We start from the raw sequence: 17,108 nt of genomic DNA, 5'->3' as shown, positions 1-17,108 counted from the left end.
ATTTGACCTAAGTTGTTTGTATATTTTACTTTATTTGTAGTAACAAGTTATTTGTAACTACGCCTGTTTGATAAATGTATTTGAGAAGAAACATAAAGTAGAAACGGAGCAAATACTCACAAAAATAACTCAAAATTGTTTTAAAGAAGAGAACTGGAGTAAATGTGTTAACTGATGAATGACACATAATTGATAGCTGATTTTGCATGTAGATCAAAGTGCATATATAAAACAAATTCCCAGTATTGTAGAAATTCAAGGGAAACACTTTGAGTAATTGTGGGACCCCTGATAGAGGCGAGATCAGGTGACCAGAAGCCATCTTCACTTCAGACATGAGAGAACGTCTCACAGGTGGAGAACGAGCTAGAGGCAGTCCAGTGTGAAGTTTGGGAAAAGAACGTCAGAGAGAGAGAGAGAGAGAGAGAGAGAGAGAGTGTGCTCATGCTGTCTTCCATAGGGTGCCTGTTACATGAGTGAGCAGACTGAGACATACGAGAGCGTGTACACACAAACACACACCGCAGGCTTGTTACATACAGCAGTCAGGTTCGGGGTCAGGCCGGGACACAGGTTACCACAGGGTTAAAGCCTCGTGCACATGAGAAAAACAGCAGAAACAGATTTAAGAGAGACGTGCATGCCAAGAGTGCCATCTGCTTTAGTTCCCCCCCCCCACCCCCCTTTCCAGTTTCCTCTCTCTCCTCTCTCGTCCCTCCCCGGCTCCATCTTTGTTTTCCCGCACATTCCCCCTGTTCCTATCTCCCACTAAAAAACACATACATATTTTGTCAATAGCTAAATATTACCATTCAGTATTTGTTTTCCACACCGCTCGAGCACTGATAATAAACTATGATGGTATAGATACAATACGGGGGCGGGGGGGAAAGGGGGGTAAGATAAGTCCAAATCTGGCAACCGTCTCAAGTGTAATGACACCTCCATCTCTATGGAAAACCATCCCCTTTTGTCTTCACTTGCATGGGAGCTCTTTCTTTTTACTGTTTTGTTCCCAGAAAACCCATGGAACATTTGCCAACATTTTTAAGAGCTGCGAAAAGCAGGATTTTTTTTTTTTTTTTCTCTGCTGGTTTTTTAAGTCTTCCACCTCGCAGGTGTTTCTTTTTAAGGCGTGCTCGACAATGCCAAGCTCGTCTTGGCTAGTCTTGAATGCCGCGGGCCTCAAGGGGATGGGGGGGGGGGGGGGGGGGGGGGTTGGGAGGGAAAAAAAAAAAACAAGGTTGGAGAAATCTTATTGATTAGCAGTCGTCGCTTCCCTTTTCTTTATCTCGCTGTGGCTCTCGTCTTCTGCATCCCTCACCCTGTCTCGCACACTTTTTTAAGTTTTGATAGGAGAGTGAGAAATCTTTGAAGGACAGGCCAGAAAGAAAATACAGCAAAAGAAATCTTAACTGTAACTTAAAACACTCTTATCTCTTACAGGGAGTAGTGGGAACTGAGGTGTCACAGTGCAAAACTGCAGCTTGAAGTTAAACTTCTTCCATTTCCTTTAAATCATGTATGCATGCGTTTTTTGTGCAAGTGTTCACGTGTCACTGACTCCCAGAAAAGTCCAACTTAACCGAGGCCTGCTGAATGTGGAGCCTTTATTAAGGGGTGTCTAATTTCCCTCCCGACCTTTAGGCTAAACTCCGGCTTCACAGATGCCGTCAAACCTGATTTATGATGCACGCCTGCATGTCATACCGAAAATGAAAAAAAAGGGATAATCAATCTTATCTCAATCTGATGAGCCCATGTTTGTCTGATTAGTATTCTGTGGGTAATTGACACAATTGCAGCCAAAGCGGGGTTCATTAATGGTGAGACAGATTGCTGCTCGTTAGAGCCACCATGTGGTGCAAACACAAACAGCAGCCATCGTTTTGAGAAAAAAAAGTGGCGTTGATAACTGTGTAAGCTGTGTTTAGTCTTAACAAAATGTCATGTAAAGTAATAAGTAATAATAAAACCATGTTATTGCCCTTGAGAGAGAGAGAAAATGATTCAGGTATTTAAATAAGAGATGGAAGGGGAAAGACTGAATAAACAGGTGGACTGCCAGTTAGGATCAGTGATTTGCCGGCTGGATGGAAAGAAACACGGGACAAAAAAAGAAGTGAGGGGGGTAGTTTAGAGAGAGGGATGAAAAGAGGGAGCCTGGAAAGAAGTACCATCTGTTTTTTAGGCACCAGGAAGATAAAAATGTGGGTAGCGCTCAGAGGCAGCATGTTGATGTAGACACAGGGTGCGAGAGGAGGAAGCTAGGAGAGGCAGGGAGAGGTAAGGGAGAGAGAGAGAGGGCAGATAAGAGGAAGGCGGACAGATGGAAGACAGGAAGATGAGAGAGGGAGAAAGAGTGAGAGCGAGCGTGGAGGAGACGGGGAGCAGAGATTGGAGGTCTGGCAGCGGTGTGAGCGCACTGGGCACGCTCACATCAGGAGGGGACATGACTCGACATGCCTGCTCAGCCCAGCTGGGTCAACGCTCTGCACTGCCATGTTGTTTTGGCTCCTGTGAACACACACACACGAACACACACTCTCTCACTCACTCACTCACACACACACACAGACGCATTGTGGCACAAACTGAAAAACAATCCCCCAGCTCGCTCCTCTCTCTGTCTCATATCTGGACACACACTCAGTCACAGGCAAACACACACAAGCTCACACCCAAAATGCCAGGGTTTTGGCGAGAGCGGGCCGGGCGGGCGAGGGCCCTGGACTAATGGAAACGCCAAACTCGTTACTCTAACGCTGGGTGACAAGGGCACCTTGGGCTGCAGATGTTCCTGCTGATGACAGATGGAGGCGGGCACTGCCAGGGGACAGTGGGCCAGGCCGGCGCCAGCTCCATGCCACCTGCACCCCTTCCTCTGTACCCCTCCACACACAACTCCAACACGCACACACTCCCTTGCTTTCTCACTTGGCCTATCTCTCTTCAACACTGGCGCCCTGCTTCCCCTCTTTTTTCCACCCGCCTATGTGTCTGTCTGTCTCTCTCGCTCTCTCAATCTCTCTTCCTCTTTCTCTCGTCCACACACTGGCATGCCACTCTTCCTCCTCTGCCCACTGTGAGGATGACTGTTTGCGGACAGATATCTATGACACTGGCAGAATGTCGTTGGATGAATTGTGGCTGTATATGTGTTGATACTATTACCAGACAGAAGTCAGATTAGTGCGTCATGAACATAATTCAAGACGAGGAAATTAACAAACTGTTTTGCTGTGAAATGTGTGCCGCAGTATCCCAGAGCGCTGGACAAAAAAACAAGAGATTGTTGCACACTTTGACAGCGCGATCTGATGACTGAGTGTAATCCATGCAGCCATTTCTGAGCAGGAAGTGGATTCCAGATCAGCTAATGCGTGATGGAGACTGTGTAATGATACCATTTATCTTCATGGAAGTGGTGACAGGCTTCTGGAGGTGATTCGCCGGCCTGGCTCGAGGAGACCGTCCACCAGGATAATTTGCTTGATGCTGCTTGTAGCCAGATTACCAAAGTGTGCTCAGCTGTAATTTTGATGATGGTGGTTTTCACGAGGCTTTCAACTCACCAGGAAAGCTTTTCACAGCGTCCCAGTGCGCGGCAAAAAAAAAAAAAAATTATAATAAATGCAGCTAATCCTGCAAAATATTAGTTTAAAAAGCCAAAGCTGCATTTAGCTGCAATTGCTTGCAGTCAAATGGTTCTAACAAATAGAAAGGGAGTTGTGCTTAACTGGATAGACACATGAAGAAGGGTTCACATCAAAGTCTTTTCTCTGAGAAAATGTGATGAGTTTCTGGGAGAGTGCTCGTTCCACCACGCCAGCAACAAATTCAGGAATATCGCCTGTCAGTCTGGGAATCCAAGTGTTGAAAGAACACCAAGCAACAGAGATGCATATGTTTGCCGTTCAATAAATTTTGATAAATCGGACCCGGCTTTGTAGCCAGAGTTGTGTCTCCAGCTTGGCCCTGTGTTTCTGTTCCCACTGTTGGAATCTGCAGACAGTGATATTGAACTACTCGGTGATTAATGTGTATTTTGACATTGAAATCTCCTACATGTGCTGTGAGTGGACAACAATGTGCACGGTCATAATCAAAGTTTCATGGGAGTTTGTGAACCTGCCAGCGTAAAACAAAACAGCGTTGCGTTGTGGCTTCTGCTTCTTGGAGCACTTTTCTCGTCTGCAACCCCCTCCCTCTGCACTTTCACCACTTTTGCACCAACCCGGCGTGCCTTCCCCCCCCCCACCTCCTCCCTTCAGTACCACCTCATCCAAAAACCATGTGCAGCGTGTCATTTCAACTCCCTCCACGCTGAAGAAGGGCCCCTAACAAAACAAAACAATTATCTCTACCCTCGTTAGGACCTGGCGCGCATCCCCTCTCCCTATTTAACTCCTCTTTTTTTCTCCTGCCGGACCCGGCCTTCGCTCTTACCCCAACTGTAGCCGTCTGTGACAATAAGTCGGGCTGAGGGTCTCTTAAGTGCTTCTGAAGTGGGGCGTTTAGCTGATTTTAGCCTTCATGTTTCTTTTAAAGGCCCCGGCAGAAGCAGAGGCACGGGATGGTTGAGATTGCCCATGAGAGGAAGATTAAGAAAGGGCAAGAGTGCAGAGAAACGCAATGATACGTATCTATACGAGGTGGTGGATGCTTTGAGGTGGGCTCTGATGTGTGCCGGTGAAGAGGAAGAGGAAGAGGGAATGGATGGGCTGGCAGCAGGAGGGTGGGCAGGCCTCACCGTGCCAGCTCTTAATTACTTTAATTGGAGTCATTAGCTAAGTGAGCATGAGAGACATCACCTGCACGGCACGCAGGACCGCACCTGCCACATCATCATCTCACTCCAGCGGAGGGTTTACTGACAGCTCAACACCCGACCGACCACCCTACTGCTGCCACGACGAGGCCACAGTCGGTACAAGAAGGCTAAGACGCAAACACATGAGAATTAAAGGAATAAAAACAATTCAACAGAGCGGAGGAGGTCAGGGTGTCAAATATTTGTAATCATCAAGAGCCAGACTAAAATGAAAGTGGGAAACACTGCAAATATACAAGCTCCAGAAAATCAATTTTTTTGCTAAATGAAAGAAGTAGAAGACATCGGGTTCAGTTGATTTACCTTTTCATGCAATAAAGCATTTGGATGTGGGCACATCACTACAACAAACTAACAATTAAAGATAAGAGTCAGTAGATTTTCCTCCAAAAATAAAACAGACTTATACAAAAGTAATGTAGCTCAATCATCACGTTTGGGCCTCCATATATGTGAGGTGGTGAATGTGTCTGCAGAGACTCTACCTGTATTCTGATGTTTTGTTTTGTTTTGACCCGGAAAGTTTCTGAGCAGGGTTGCTGCTGTGTTTCCCTCAGCCAATGACAGAGCACAGGTGAGTTCACAATTCAGCGACTGCATGCAAATCAAACCGGTAAATAAGGACGGACTGACCCGGACGTAGTGGCAAAGCACAGAAAATATAGTAATCTTAGCGTGGCTAAACGCTGTGTAGATAAAGACTTGTTCCAAAAGAAGGGTGAACTTTGGGTTGGCTTTCACCCCTGAACTCAGAGTTTGTCTGCTTTCTGCTGAACGGGCACGTGTTCGTTAAAGTTAGTTTGAAAGCCTACTAAACAGACTGGATACTGTACGATTACAGACCGTTTTAGACCAGATTTTTGATTCTGAGATTGTGCTGAATTTCAGCCCTATCAACTATTGTTTATTGAGCAGCGTAGAGGAGGGCAAGATGGCTGATCACGGCCCTTTCATTTACTCCTGACAGATCTGATGAATCTCTGGCATGTTTCAAATCTGGGTCTTATAACTTCATAACCTCTCTTGGTGATGCTGACTACGTGTGCGCGCGCGCGTGTGTGTGTGTGTGTGTGTGTGTGTGTGTGTGTGTGTGTGTGTGTGTGTGTGTGTGTGTGTGTGTGTGTGTGTGTGTGTGTGTGTGTGTGTGTGTGTGTGTGTGTGTGCGTGTGTGTGTCAGAGAGAGAAAGCAAGAGCGTTTTCACCGTAATTGTATTTAAATTTATGTGACAAGTGAAATACACATAGACCCGACTTCAACCTCAGTCTGTGGGAGTTTTCAAAGGAAACCTTACTGACAATTGTCAATGCTCCGTCCTGATTTAACTCGTACTGTACATTGTGAGCACTCAAGTCGTGGCAGACAATCGGACCGTACTGTGTGTACACGGAAATCTTGAGCTTTGGTGGTGCTGGAACCATTTCAACCTTTTTGAGACAAAGTCAGGCAGTTGTTGAAAATAACTTGCATGCAAGGAAACTAAACAGATTGTAGATCATTACTCGTGTATAAACACACCTAAAAGTCTGTGGGTCAAAGTGTATTAACGTTGAACGGTAAACTAAACATATTTTGAAGTTAAACAACATGAAACACATACGGTATGAAAGTCTCCTTTCATTTCCGAGGATTCAACCACTAGCTCTGATGTCACTCACCTTACAGTTTGTTGCTGTAGGAGGTGGACAGCCTGGGACACGACAGGAGGTAGAATAGATGATTCTTCATTAATGCTGTGATGCTACTGCCCGTGTCCAGCCTGAAACACTGAACTCACACACAGACGAAAAAAAAAAAAAAAGAATACGTTCATGTTATAAACATTGCTTTTTGCTACTTTTGACAGTTGTAGTATAGGACACCAAAACCTCTGTAGGACTTTGTTCAATGACGAACTTTGATGATGTCCAGACCTGCAGGCTACACCTTCCTCTGTCCTCCACAGCACCCAGCAGACAGCCTGGCAGGCGTGCTGGCAGACAGGAAGGGTGGCAGTGGGCTGGTTGTCTTCGCCCGGGGCACCATCTCCTGCAGAGCCAACTCTGACCAGCTGGTCCAGACTAACACCACCGAGTGAGCGCGCACAACCGGATCAGCGGGGAGGTAGATACTAGCTGCAGTCCAGACCCTCTCACACCTCAAGCCTGACACCTAAGGCAGAAAACCTGCACCCATGAGATTCAGGTGAGAAGACTCTGTCTGGTTTACGACTTAACAGGTTGTCACATTTCTCCTGGCGGACCCTGACACCATCCCTATTGCGTTCCAGAAAGCAAGAGCATTATGGACCCCTGTTTGCCATCACCTGCTGATGCCAGATCTGAGAGCCCGGTCCCCAGTCAGGTTTGGTCTAATCTAATGTGATGGTTTAGCTCCAACAGAGCTCCAAGTTGCGAGGGAAAGTCTGGTGGACTGCCCTGTTCCAGCTCGATTAGGCTAGTTAGTTAGCTTAGCACTGTTAAGCATGAGATTCAGAGGACACCACGAGAAGTCAGTAAACAAAAGGTTTACAACAGGACGCAGATTCAGCTCAGTTGGTGGACCGCGTGTCCCATGTGCAGAGTCAACAGTCCTCACCTGCAACGACCCCAGGTTTGACCCCGATCCTCCACCCCTTAACTGCACGTCTTCCCCACTTTCTCCACCCAAATGTTTCCCATCTCTCTACAGCTGAACCATCATAAGAGCAATAATCTGAAAAAAAGAGCTCATGACATCACAATAAACTGACTTGGGAATATTTGTTTTCAAGTCAATTACAAGACAAAGAAGAAAATAAGAAGCTTGTGCTGTTAATTAACAACTTCTGATGGTCTAGAAAAACATTTTTCAAAGACAATCTTCCAAGAAAACGCACAAAAATAGGCCTCAAACAGCCCATTGATGATTCAGTTTCCCCTTGATACACCTTGATTGACCTGATATCGTTTGAGCACTCCCCCCCCCCCACTGCACACCTCGCAACCACTTCCACGTCTGACAGTTAAAAGGCCTACACACACAGAGAAAGAGCAGGCAGCTCATTGTGCGTTTTAAAGCGCTAACTAGGCCACTTAGCACCCCGTGACGCTGATCTGATCCCTGAGGCGCTGAACTTGGCAGAGGGCCCTCCTCCTTTTCGCTCCTTCCTTTCCCCCTCGCCATGGGAACCAGGCCATCCTTAATGACGCAGGAGTGCTCCGCCGGATCCCACAATGCAAAGGGGGCTGACATCTGTCTTGCTAAGTGGTGCACTCTCTTGTGCACCTTGTTTGTTCAATCAACAACTCTCTCTCTCTCTCTCCCCCCCCCCCCCACCACCACCACCACCACCCCACACACACACAACTCCCCGCTCCTCCTCGCCTCCCCTCCTTCCCCTACGCCGGCTTTCTTTTTTATCCCTTTCTTGTATTAAAAAAGACAAAAGATTGGAAGAAGAGGGGTACAGAGTTTGAAAAGAATAGACACTGAGATAGTGAGATCATGACTCTCTTCAGCGCCATCATCACACACACACACACACACACACACACACAACAGCACAGTGGGCAGATTATTACCGCATGCAAGTGAAGTGCACCACAGCACAGTGACAGAGATGGATTGCTAAACACATTGCAGCTGAAGTTATGAATCTGGCATTTCACAAACAACAATCTGCACTAGGAGGAAGGAGAGTTCTGAAAGCAAGAACTGATCACAGCTAGCAGGCCTCTGTGAGCCTCACAACCTCTCTATCTTCTGCATATTTAGAAAAAATAAATAAGAGCCTGATTAAAAGTGGCCCCCTAAATCCTCCTAGTTAAGACCTGGGCAAATATTTGTCCCATCAATCTTGGAAAATATAGCCATCAATCCAAGATGTTAATCACATGCTAATGGAATCCGAGGGGCTCAATGCAACCCCCGTAGCGCAATGAACGCTTTCACTTTTTCAGAAAGCCCACGTGAATACAAATGGCCATCTAAACAGTCACTTTGACAGCATGCCAAGGCAACGTAAAGAGCCCCCTTCTTTATGCCCCTCTGGGAATGTATGTAGGCATGTGTGGGATGAGTTCATTTTACCAGGCCCAGGTGCCAGGGTATAAATGAATAATAGGTTTTATGGAGCCCTAACTGAAAAAAGTGCATACACACATAATCACACATGCTCAGCCGCTCAAGTGCATCTGCAGAGAAGGATGTTCAAATTCCCACAACAACCCTGAAAAGAGATTGGGCATGAGAATAGGTGGTTCCTATACATAATTCAGGGGTCCATGCTGAAACAATTATGTTTGCTTACTCCTAAGTACCCGTGCTCAATAGCTCGTTTGCTCTCTAGTTTGGTGCTTTCAGATGTAAGTGCTATGTGCTAAAAGTCGGTGGAACAAGGCTTTTTAATAAAATATAGGAGCTGACACTTGAACGCTTGAATACGAGAGTGGCTGGAAAAAAACAAAACAAATGCTCTTCATGTTTTAACTCCAGCTTTGCATGCAAACTAAATTGCACTTGTGAATCTAACAGTGTTAGCAGAAAACTAATTAGCAACGCCCAGGCAAAAGGAATCAGGACAAACAGGACATTTTAATGACGATATTACAAGTTCACAATATTCCAGTTTAGTTTAATCTAAACACTTTGTCTGAAAACATAACACTAGTCCAGTGTGGACAGATCGGTCTGTTGCAACATGACCACAATATAGGTCATTTTGTCATCAATCATTGGTGTGAATAAACACCACAACATATTATTCTGAATAAAACATTCAGACTCGTAATCAAACACAGATACACATGTTCATAAAGATGCATGCTTCTAGTTCATTTTCATGAAGCGAGGATAAAGTCGATCAGTGCAGTGATCTCACAGAGAATGAAGATATCAGCCAGGATTAAAATGATTACCTGCCCCCTAAAAAATCCTTGACAATCAGGAGTGTTTTTTGGACAACAGTTGTAACAGAATCACAGGTGTGTGGAAGCCACAGCATCTGCCCTCTTTTCCTCACGGCCTGTCTCGCACTTGCACTCCTCCACCACCACCAGCCGCCTCTCCCTGACCTCAGCTCCGCAGCGCAGAGGCACGGTCACGGTGCGAGATTTAGACGGGGCGCAGCGGGAGCAGGGGGCCCGGTGACGGAGTGACCCTGTCCCAGAAGAACCCAGCCCTGCAAACTCTCCTTCCGACGGGACAAACAGGGAGCTGCACTGACCGAAACACAGCTTGTTGTGCACGGTTACTGTGCTGCATCCCTCCGCTGTCACATGCTGGGACGAAGAAAGAGAGGAGCAAGATTAGATCAAGCATCACAGCTAGTTTTTCTTATAAAGCCATCTCCAAAGATTCAATACACAACACTTTTGTGTTTACATACATACATCCATACCATGCACCTTATTCATACAGCAACCCTTTTTCCTGCGATGTAATTATCAGGTTGGGAAGCTCAAATGCTGTCATAATACTGTACTGTTGTGTTCCAGTTAAGGTTGTCAAAATAACCTTTTTTTTTAATACTTACAATCAGGACAAGACAAGTGACAACAGTGTTCAATAAAAGCTGAATGCTAAATCAAGCTGTTGTCTGACTGTAGCTGATGGGTTATCAAAGATGACCAGATTTCTCTCTGACTTTCACTGGCCATTGTTCTGTAAGGGTACAAATTCCTGGCTTCACCCATGATATAAAAATAATCATAGTTTCTTACCTGGGTGAAAGGTATAGCGGTGCACGTCTGTTTTGTGTCCTTCAGGTTGATTGGCAGGTGCATCTTCTCTCCTTTGTTTATGGCTCTCTGCCACATCTGCAGGCCTTGCGTCTTCTTCACCTCTATCTCATTTTTAGGCCTCAGTTGGTGTAGTGGACTCAGTGGGGTCCTGGGGCCTGGAGCAGGACCTGGACGTCCCTGAGACAAGAAAGCAGGGAAGGACAGTCTGGCGCTGAGGGAGGGGGCTCTTCTGGGGGTCAGACCTTGTCTGAAGAAGCCTGAATGGGCCAGGGACCGAGGGTCCAGCTGCACCACCTTTACTACACCCCGGACAGGTTCATCTGGTCCGCTTCCAGATGACTCAAAGTCGACTCTTGATCCTTTCACGATGTTGTCAAAGGCATTGTGAGGGAATGTAAGAGCCAGGGTCCAATGGGATAGAAGGATGAGGATGAGAGGAAAGGCCATTCTTGTAAATAAACAGGGATAGATCTAAAAGTAGAAGTAGCACAATTATTTTCAAATTCTGACAGAAAAAAGTTACAGCTAAATTTGCGAAAAAAAATGAAAATCTTTGTCTGGAGGTTTGGTCCAAGGTTCCAAATGGCAACCTTGCTGTCAGTGCTTTGTGGGAGTGAAGGAGGGAGCCTTTTATATAGGTAGCTGCCTGTTCTCACCTGAGTTTAAATGGAAGTGAAGGTGTCGCAATTCCCACACCAGGCCAGACATCACACCGAGACTAGAACTCCAGCTCGGGGATAGTCGCCAGACTGGGAGGACTTCAGAGTCAAGGTGAGCGTTAAAAACAACGTCATAAACAAATTAGCTTGATCCTTAACCAAAGTATTGTAATGTATTTTCTATTTTGGTAACGTAGATCCCTTTAAGTTATTTAAAGGAAACTTTAAATTAATAATATTTAAAAACTCAGGTTTAGTGAAATATTTAAAGAAAAAAAGCCATGAGCCACCTAAACATTCATTGGGTTAGTCGGGTTAGTAGGGTTGTTAAGATACCAGAATTTTAAACTTTGTTACTATATAAAATCAAACAATATCAATACCTGTTTGATACACCAGCGACAAAAAATTAAGTCCTTGGTTGGCCCCCAATACTGGGTCACTTTCATGTTTATAACAAAAATTGCACTCAAACTCCTGTACATTGTCTAAATTGCACAAATACATTGGTGTCAATGTTTTGATAAAGGTATGTGTGCAATTTAGACGGTGCTCTCTCTCTTGTTGAGTTCAAAATATGACTTAAGATCTTTAGTTTTTTTTAAAGCTTCATCAGTACTTTTGGATACTATCAATAATTAAAACATTATGCATAACTATGCACTTAACATCATTCTTCCAGAGGAGATGTCTTCATTTCGTGTTTTGATGATATTGAAAGCTCTGCCTCAAAAGTCTTTGATAATCTGCATCAAGGTTTAGACGCTTCAATCTGCGATTTTTAAAACTATAGAGTATTAAACCATATGAAACATACTATTCATTCTGAATCACAATCAACAAACACATTTCAAACCCTTTACAAGTAAATGATCATCATAAAAGTAGACAATACCCGCGACATGCACAAGGAAAACTTCATACCACGAGGATGTATTAATTCAAAAATAGCATAGCAGGGCTCTCACAGTATGATACAAGTAAAATTCAAATGGTATGATATCTGTTGAGATGCACAGCAACAGAATTAAAAGTCTAATAGGAACACAATATTGGGTCATTTCTTGTTTTTAAGTACCAAAATTTGCTAGACAAATCCTGCACAGCCACACTGTCTCAATTATACAAAACATCGGTGTCAATGAATTTGTGACATTCAGGCAGTGCTCTCTCTTTTTGGGTTTAAAATATGACTCAAGTTCTGTCGTCTTTTGCAGTCTTAAACTTTTGGTACTTTTTAATAGCATGGATAATTAAACTAACATACCTCTCTGTATATACGTCTGCATCAAAAACAATCTAGATATCAATCGTTTTGACAACCTGACGGTAAAGTAATGCAGCCAGGGGAAACTTTTCTGAACGATTCAGGAAGACCGCTCGTTCAAAATGTGCCCTTGTCTACAATAAAACCCTCATTCAGCAGGTGTTCCCGTTACATTTGGTCATAAAGCGGTAATGACTTTATGTTCTCTGGGCAAACAAACCGTCTCCTGTCCATTTTTCCCACAGCCCCAACTTGTCGTCCCATCATTACACCATTAGACTTCAGTGAGCTCGCTCAGCCGTGACCTGATCACACAGCGGAGCTGCTGGAAGGTAAACCGGCTGACAGAGTAATAATATTCAGGGTGTTTGACTTTCTCAAAGTGCTCTTGGTGACCAGAGGCACATTTACTCCTTAAACTCTTTCCCACATCTGTTTCATGTCTCAAACTTTGTCTTATGGTGCAGACAGATTCACAGAAGAATGAGAAGATGTTCAATTTAATCTTCACTGACCTGAAACATTTAAACATAAGCTGGTGAGGTCTATTCTCAAGATTTTTTTAAACAATTATACAGTTAAAATTACCGAATGTGTTCAGTATTATTACAGGAAAATATCATCCCTGTTTCTGCAGTTTATATGTTTTCCACAAGAGGGCAGACTTTACAAAGAATATAGTCTCCCCTCCTATCCGCCTGCTCTCTCACTATTTGGCAGCCTGGTCTGTATGAACCATTGAGGACATTTAAAAAGAAAATGTGTAATACAACTTTTTGTTTTTCCTCCTCACACACTAACACAATGCATATCTCTTTTTATGATGTGAATGTATTCAACGTTGACTCTATTTTCACAATTGTAAGCCCCAGTGACACATTTGTATAAACTAATGACTCGGCTGAAGCTTTTCTCGAGGTTAGCACATTTTAAACCATTAATTGTTGAGGTGTTATGACTTTTTTTTTCCTTTTAGAAAAGAGAAACTCAGTTTAACAACAGTTTAGTCTGACACAAAACTGTGAACAGATAAACTTATAGGGCCAAGAGAAATTAGGTCAATACAAGCAGATAAAACGGTGTAAAGTTTACATTATCAGTAAAACAAATGCTCAGGAAACAACTGAACCTTGGAGCTACGTTCCAATTCTTGAATTGGACTCCCTGGAGGAAAAGGCAAGTAAAGGGGAAACAGGTGAAATCTGAAGCCAGCCTCTGGACAGGCCTTCCTCGTCAGCTGACTTCTCTGTGAACTATCATAAAGTGGCCAATCAAGTAAAAGACAGAGAGTACAAAGTGTACAGCAAAGAAGGGAAAAGCCCAGCCTTGTTTTAGATGCTCAAGGGCTCGACAAATTCTGTGGCCGTGCTCGATTATAATGTTGGTTTTGCCCATAATAAAGATGATTTCATTCAGATCAGACAGTAAGCCCTTTGAGCTCACTGAAAATACTGTTATCCCATAAAAATGTTTATACTAGGGAGCAGTTTGAGAAATAACACCCTTATGTGTTTATAACTGTTGAATAAGTACCGGATTTTGTTACGAGAAAGCTTTTTACTTGTTCCCAAATATTGTTTCTCTTCTCTGTGATCTAAAATTAACTTTTACAAGAGTACTTCCAACAACCAGACACTAACCAAGAGAACAACATCATGACGCAGGACTTGGCAGAGTTGTCACATGTTGCATTTTACTGCAGTTCAAACTGTTTTATGATGAGAAAGAGACAGAGAGAGAACGATGTTTTTTCAGATTATGACGCCACTGAGAAGGCTCATCAGGTAACTATAACAGGGCATGTGACAGGACAACCTGCTGCTTCAGCAGTTAGCACACATTAAACTTTTACATGAATGCTGACACACACTGTGATCCGTCCCCTCTGAAGTGAACCGCTTTGAAACAAATCCTGGAAATGCTGTTTACACAACTGCATTAGTGCGTCACGATACCAAACTTTTAAACTTCAATATTATACTGGTAAAAACCAAACTGTTACTACTACCTGTTTCAACGCCACAACAACTAAAATGTACTAAGTCTTTGACAGTAGACCCCAAATATTGGGTAATTTGGTGTTTAGAAATTGCAAAAAATCCCAACTCCAGCACACAATCTAAACATTCACTATACAATGGCAACGTTTCAGTGCTGATTTGTTGCCAACATATTTAAGTTAGGGTACTTTCTATCATTTAAATATTGGAGCTTTATTGTTTAAAAACATGTGGAAATGAAAAGTAGTGAAGGATTACAATTTTCGACAAGCTCCCACTGCATAAAGCAAATGACAGTAGCTCTAGTTTGACCATAAGGCTAAACCATGTTTAACAGCTCACCTTTCTGTCGCCCCATGTGCAGCTTCATAACTGTTCATTCCTATTATTCATAATTGCCACGTAACCCTTTTAACCTTCCTAGAATCAATACAAATGACCTGCCACAGACACAGACACTAAAATCCAACAACAACACAGGCTGCAGAGGAATGTGATGGATAACATCAGCTACAAAACAGAACAGATTTATGTGAACAACTCATTGACTCTGTGAGACATCAGTGTCATAAAGTCCCTTTCTTCTTTTCTTACTCAGCTTGTGCTCATACAACGTTGGCAGTTCTTTCAAATGTAGAAAACCACAACCTACTGGCTTGAAAAGAAGCTCAGCTCATGAGTTTGAAAATCAAGAATACGTGAACAGATTTCTCTACCACCTGTTGGCTGCAGACACTAGCTGATAACAAAACACGGACAAACTGTAAGTCAACAAAGATCGAATTGCAAATGTGTGAGCAAACAATTGCTAATTTACCTTAGCAGCTCACTGAGTGTTATTAGCATTAAATAAGACTATTAGCTATGTGATAAATGTAGATAAAGTGTATTGTATCATATCTTATATTGTAGACCTGTCATGTACTGAACCTCTGTTCAACAAACACCTTATTGGTCTACAATGACAGAAACATTATTTCTCTATAGCTGTTAAATGCACCACCATCAACAAATCCACATAGATTTGTCTGTTTGGTGGAGGGCAGAAAGTGTGCACAATTGTCGGGGTCAGCCCTTCCCACATTTCTAAGATTTTTCTCAAAATTAAACCTATGTTCCCACAACTATGGTTTGCATCCAGTTGCTGCAGCTAGTCAATGCGAGGCCTCTGTGCTACTTAGTTTAGTTTGTTTATTTAAAAGGACAATGTGCACTTACATTAAATATTTGAAATAAACAAAGAGATGGGCGCACCAGATTTAGCTAAGAGCTACATTCCATCTGTAGTCCATTGCTACTGGATAATAGGTTGGGGGTAATTGGCTGCCAAATTGGGAGAAAGGGGGATAAAATCTGATACAAATTTATGAAAAAGGAAATGTGGGAACATAGGGCCTAATTTTGAAATAAATCTTAGAAATGTGGGAACATAGGGCTCTGGGAACATAGAAATGTGGGAACATAGAAATGTGGGAACATAGAAATGTGGGGACATAGAAATGTGGGAACATAGAAATGTGGGAACATAGGGCTGTGGGAACATAGAAATGTGGGAACATAGGGCTGTGGGAACATAGAAATGTGGGAACATAGAAATGTGGGAACATAGAAATGTGGGAACACAGGCACGCTCCCGAATTGTCAAAGCCTTTTTTTTTTAAACAGCTGCTTACTCAACAAACTCTACACAACATTTTTTAAAAGTTGATATGACATTTTAAACAGAAAAACATCCTGTTGTAAACAATCCCTCCTGCAAGTCGGTGTATAATTTCAACCATGTTGTTAGTTGCATGTAAGCGAGCTCTACTACATAAATAATAATAATAGATAATAATAATAGAATAATAATATAGTAAATAATAGATAACTAGAGGCATTTTTATGAGTATAATGTATGAGTAGCCTACACATCAGAAGTAAAAAAACAAAAACAAATCTACTCTAGTAATAAACATTACTGAAATACTACAGTCAAATCAGATGTATCTGACATAATGTCAACATCAACACACAACTCCTGCTGGTGAGTAGCTGCCTGCTGGCTAACATTGGTCCTCGGCTACACAGCATTATAACACATGTAGCTCACTTTTAGCCCACAATGCTAACTTACAGTGTTGAAGCAGCTCGGCCAGTTCTTTACAGCGTCACAAAAATCGTCCTCTTTATCTTCCATTATCTGAGTTTCCACCACATTAGCAATGAAAATCCTTCCTAACTGGATTAATTATTAGCCGTCTTTGATGGTTGACCGTCATCTTCCTCCTTTCTTTCCATAAACACAATAAACGCGCTCCACAACCAGAACTTGTTGAATTTAAACCGAAACGATTAAAAACACATTATTACATATTATTTAGTAAAATAGAAGCTGAACAAGCTTTTAAGTTTGTGTTGTCCAACCTGTCCACAGGTAGAGCGATTCAAACAGATTCAAACCCGCCAATCACAAGCAGTATAGAGCAACGGTCGTCATCATCACTGACGTCACGGAATCTTAATATTATTTTCTCCACTTATTTCACGTGTAATGTAATATTTACAGTCTTATATGGTAATGAGCATAATAACCTATTCATTTGATTATTAAAGTTCTTAACCAACTCCCTCTTCTATGTCAATGATTTATATTTATTTAGAAGTTT

The 17,108-nt window shown here is 43.0% G+C and overlaps 2 protein-coding genes across 3 annotated transcripts in view; one reads left to right on the top strand and one right to left on the bottom strand.

Annotated features, from left to right (window-relative positions):
• LOC132991770 (histidine-rich glycoprotein-like) overlaps positions 1-17,108 on the top strand; it is a 393,411-nt gene that overhangs the window by 278,846 nt on the left and 97,457 nt on the right. The window lies entirely within an intron of this gene.
• On the bottom strand, positions 9,368-16,886 carry dand5 (DAN domain family, member 5). Of its 2 annotated transcripts, XM_061060333.1 has the most exons (4): positions 16,577-16,886; positions 11,191-11,292; positions 10,514-11,005; positions 9,368-10,072 (listed from the first exon to the last, which is right to left on the bottom strand). In XM_061060333.1, exons 3-4 carry the CDS (start codon positions 10,979-10,981, stop codon positions 9,770-9,772), a joined length of 771 nt encoding a protein of 256 aa, XP_060916316.1. In that variant the 5' UTR covers positions 10,982-11,005; positions 11,191-11,292; positions 16,577-16,886; the 3' UTR covers positions 9,368-9,769. The 2 variants fall into 2 exon arrangements, with proteins under 2 accessions (XP_060916316.1, XP_060916309.1); XM_061060326.1 differs by lacking the exon at positions 11,191-11,292.

The sequence above is a fragment of the Labrus mixtus genome, chromosome 2 (assembly GCF_963584025.1).
Source record: "Labrus mixtus chromosome 2, fLabMix1.1, whole genome shotgun sequence".
NCBI classification, from domain to species: domain Eukaryota; kingdom Metazoa; phylum Chordata; class Actinopteri; order Labriformes; family Labridae; genus Labrus; species Labrus mixtus.
The sequence above is the reverse complement of the archived record's forward strand: the minus strand, read 5'-3'. Positions and strand labels throughout refer to the sequence as shown.

Coding starts and splice junctions, on each gene's coding strand:
- dand5 (XM_061060326.1), bottom strand. CDS start 16,639: ATGGAAGATAAAGAGGACGATTTTTGTGACGCTGTAAAGAACTGGCCG. Junction 11,006..16,576: donor GGCCGAGCTGCTTCAACACT/GTAAGTTAGCAT, acceptor TTCTACTTTTAG/ATCTATCCCTGTTTATTTAC. Junction 10,073..10,513: donor CCGCTATACCTTTCACCCAG/GTAAGAAACTAT, acceptor TCTTCGTCCCAG/CATGTGACAGCGGAGGGATG.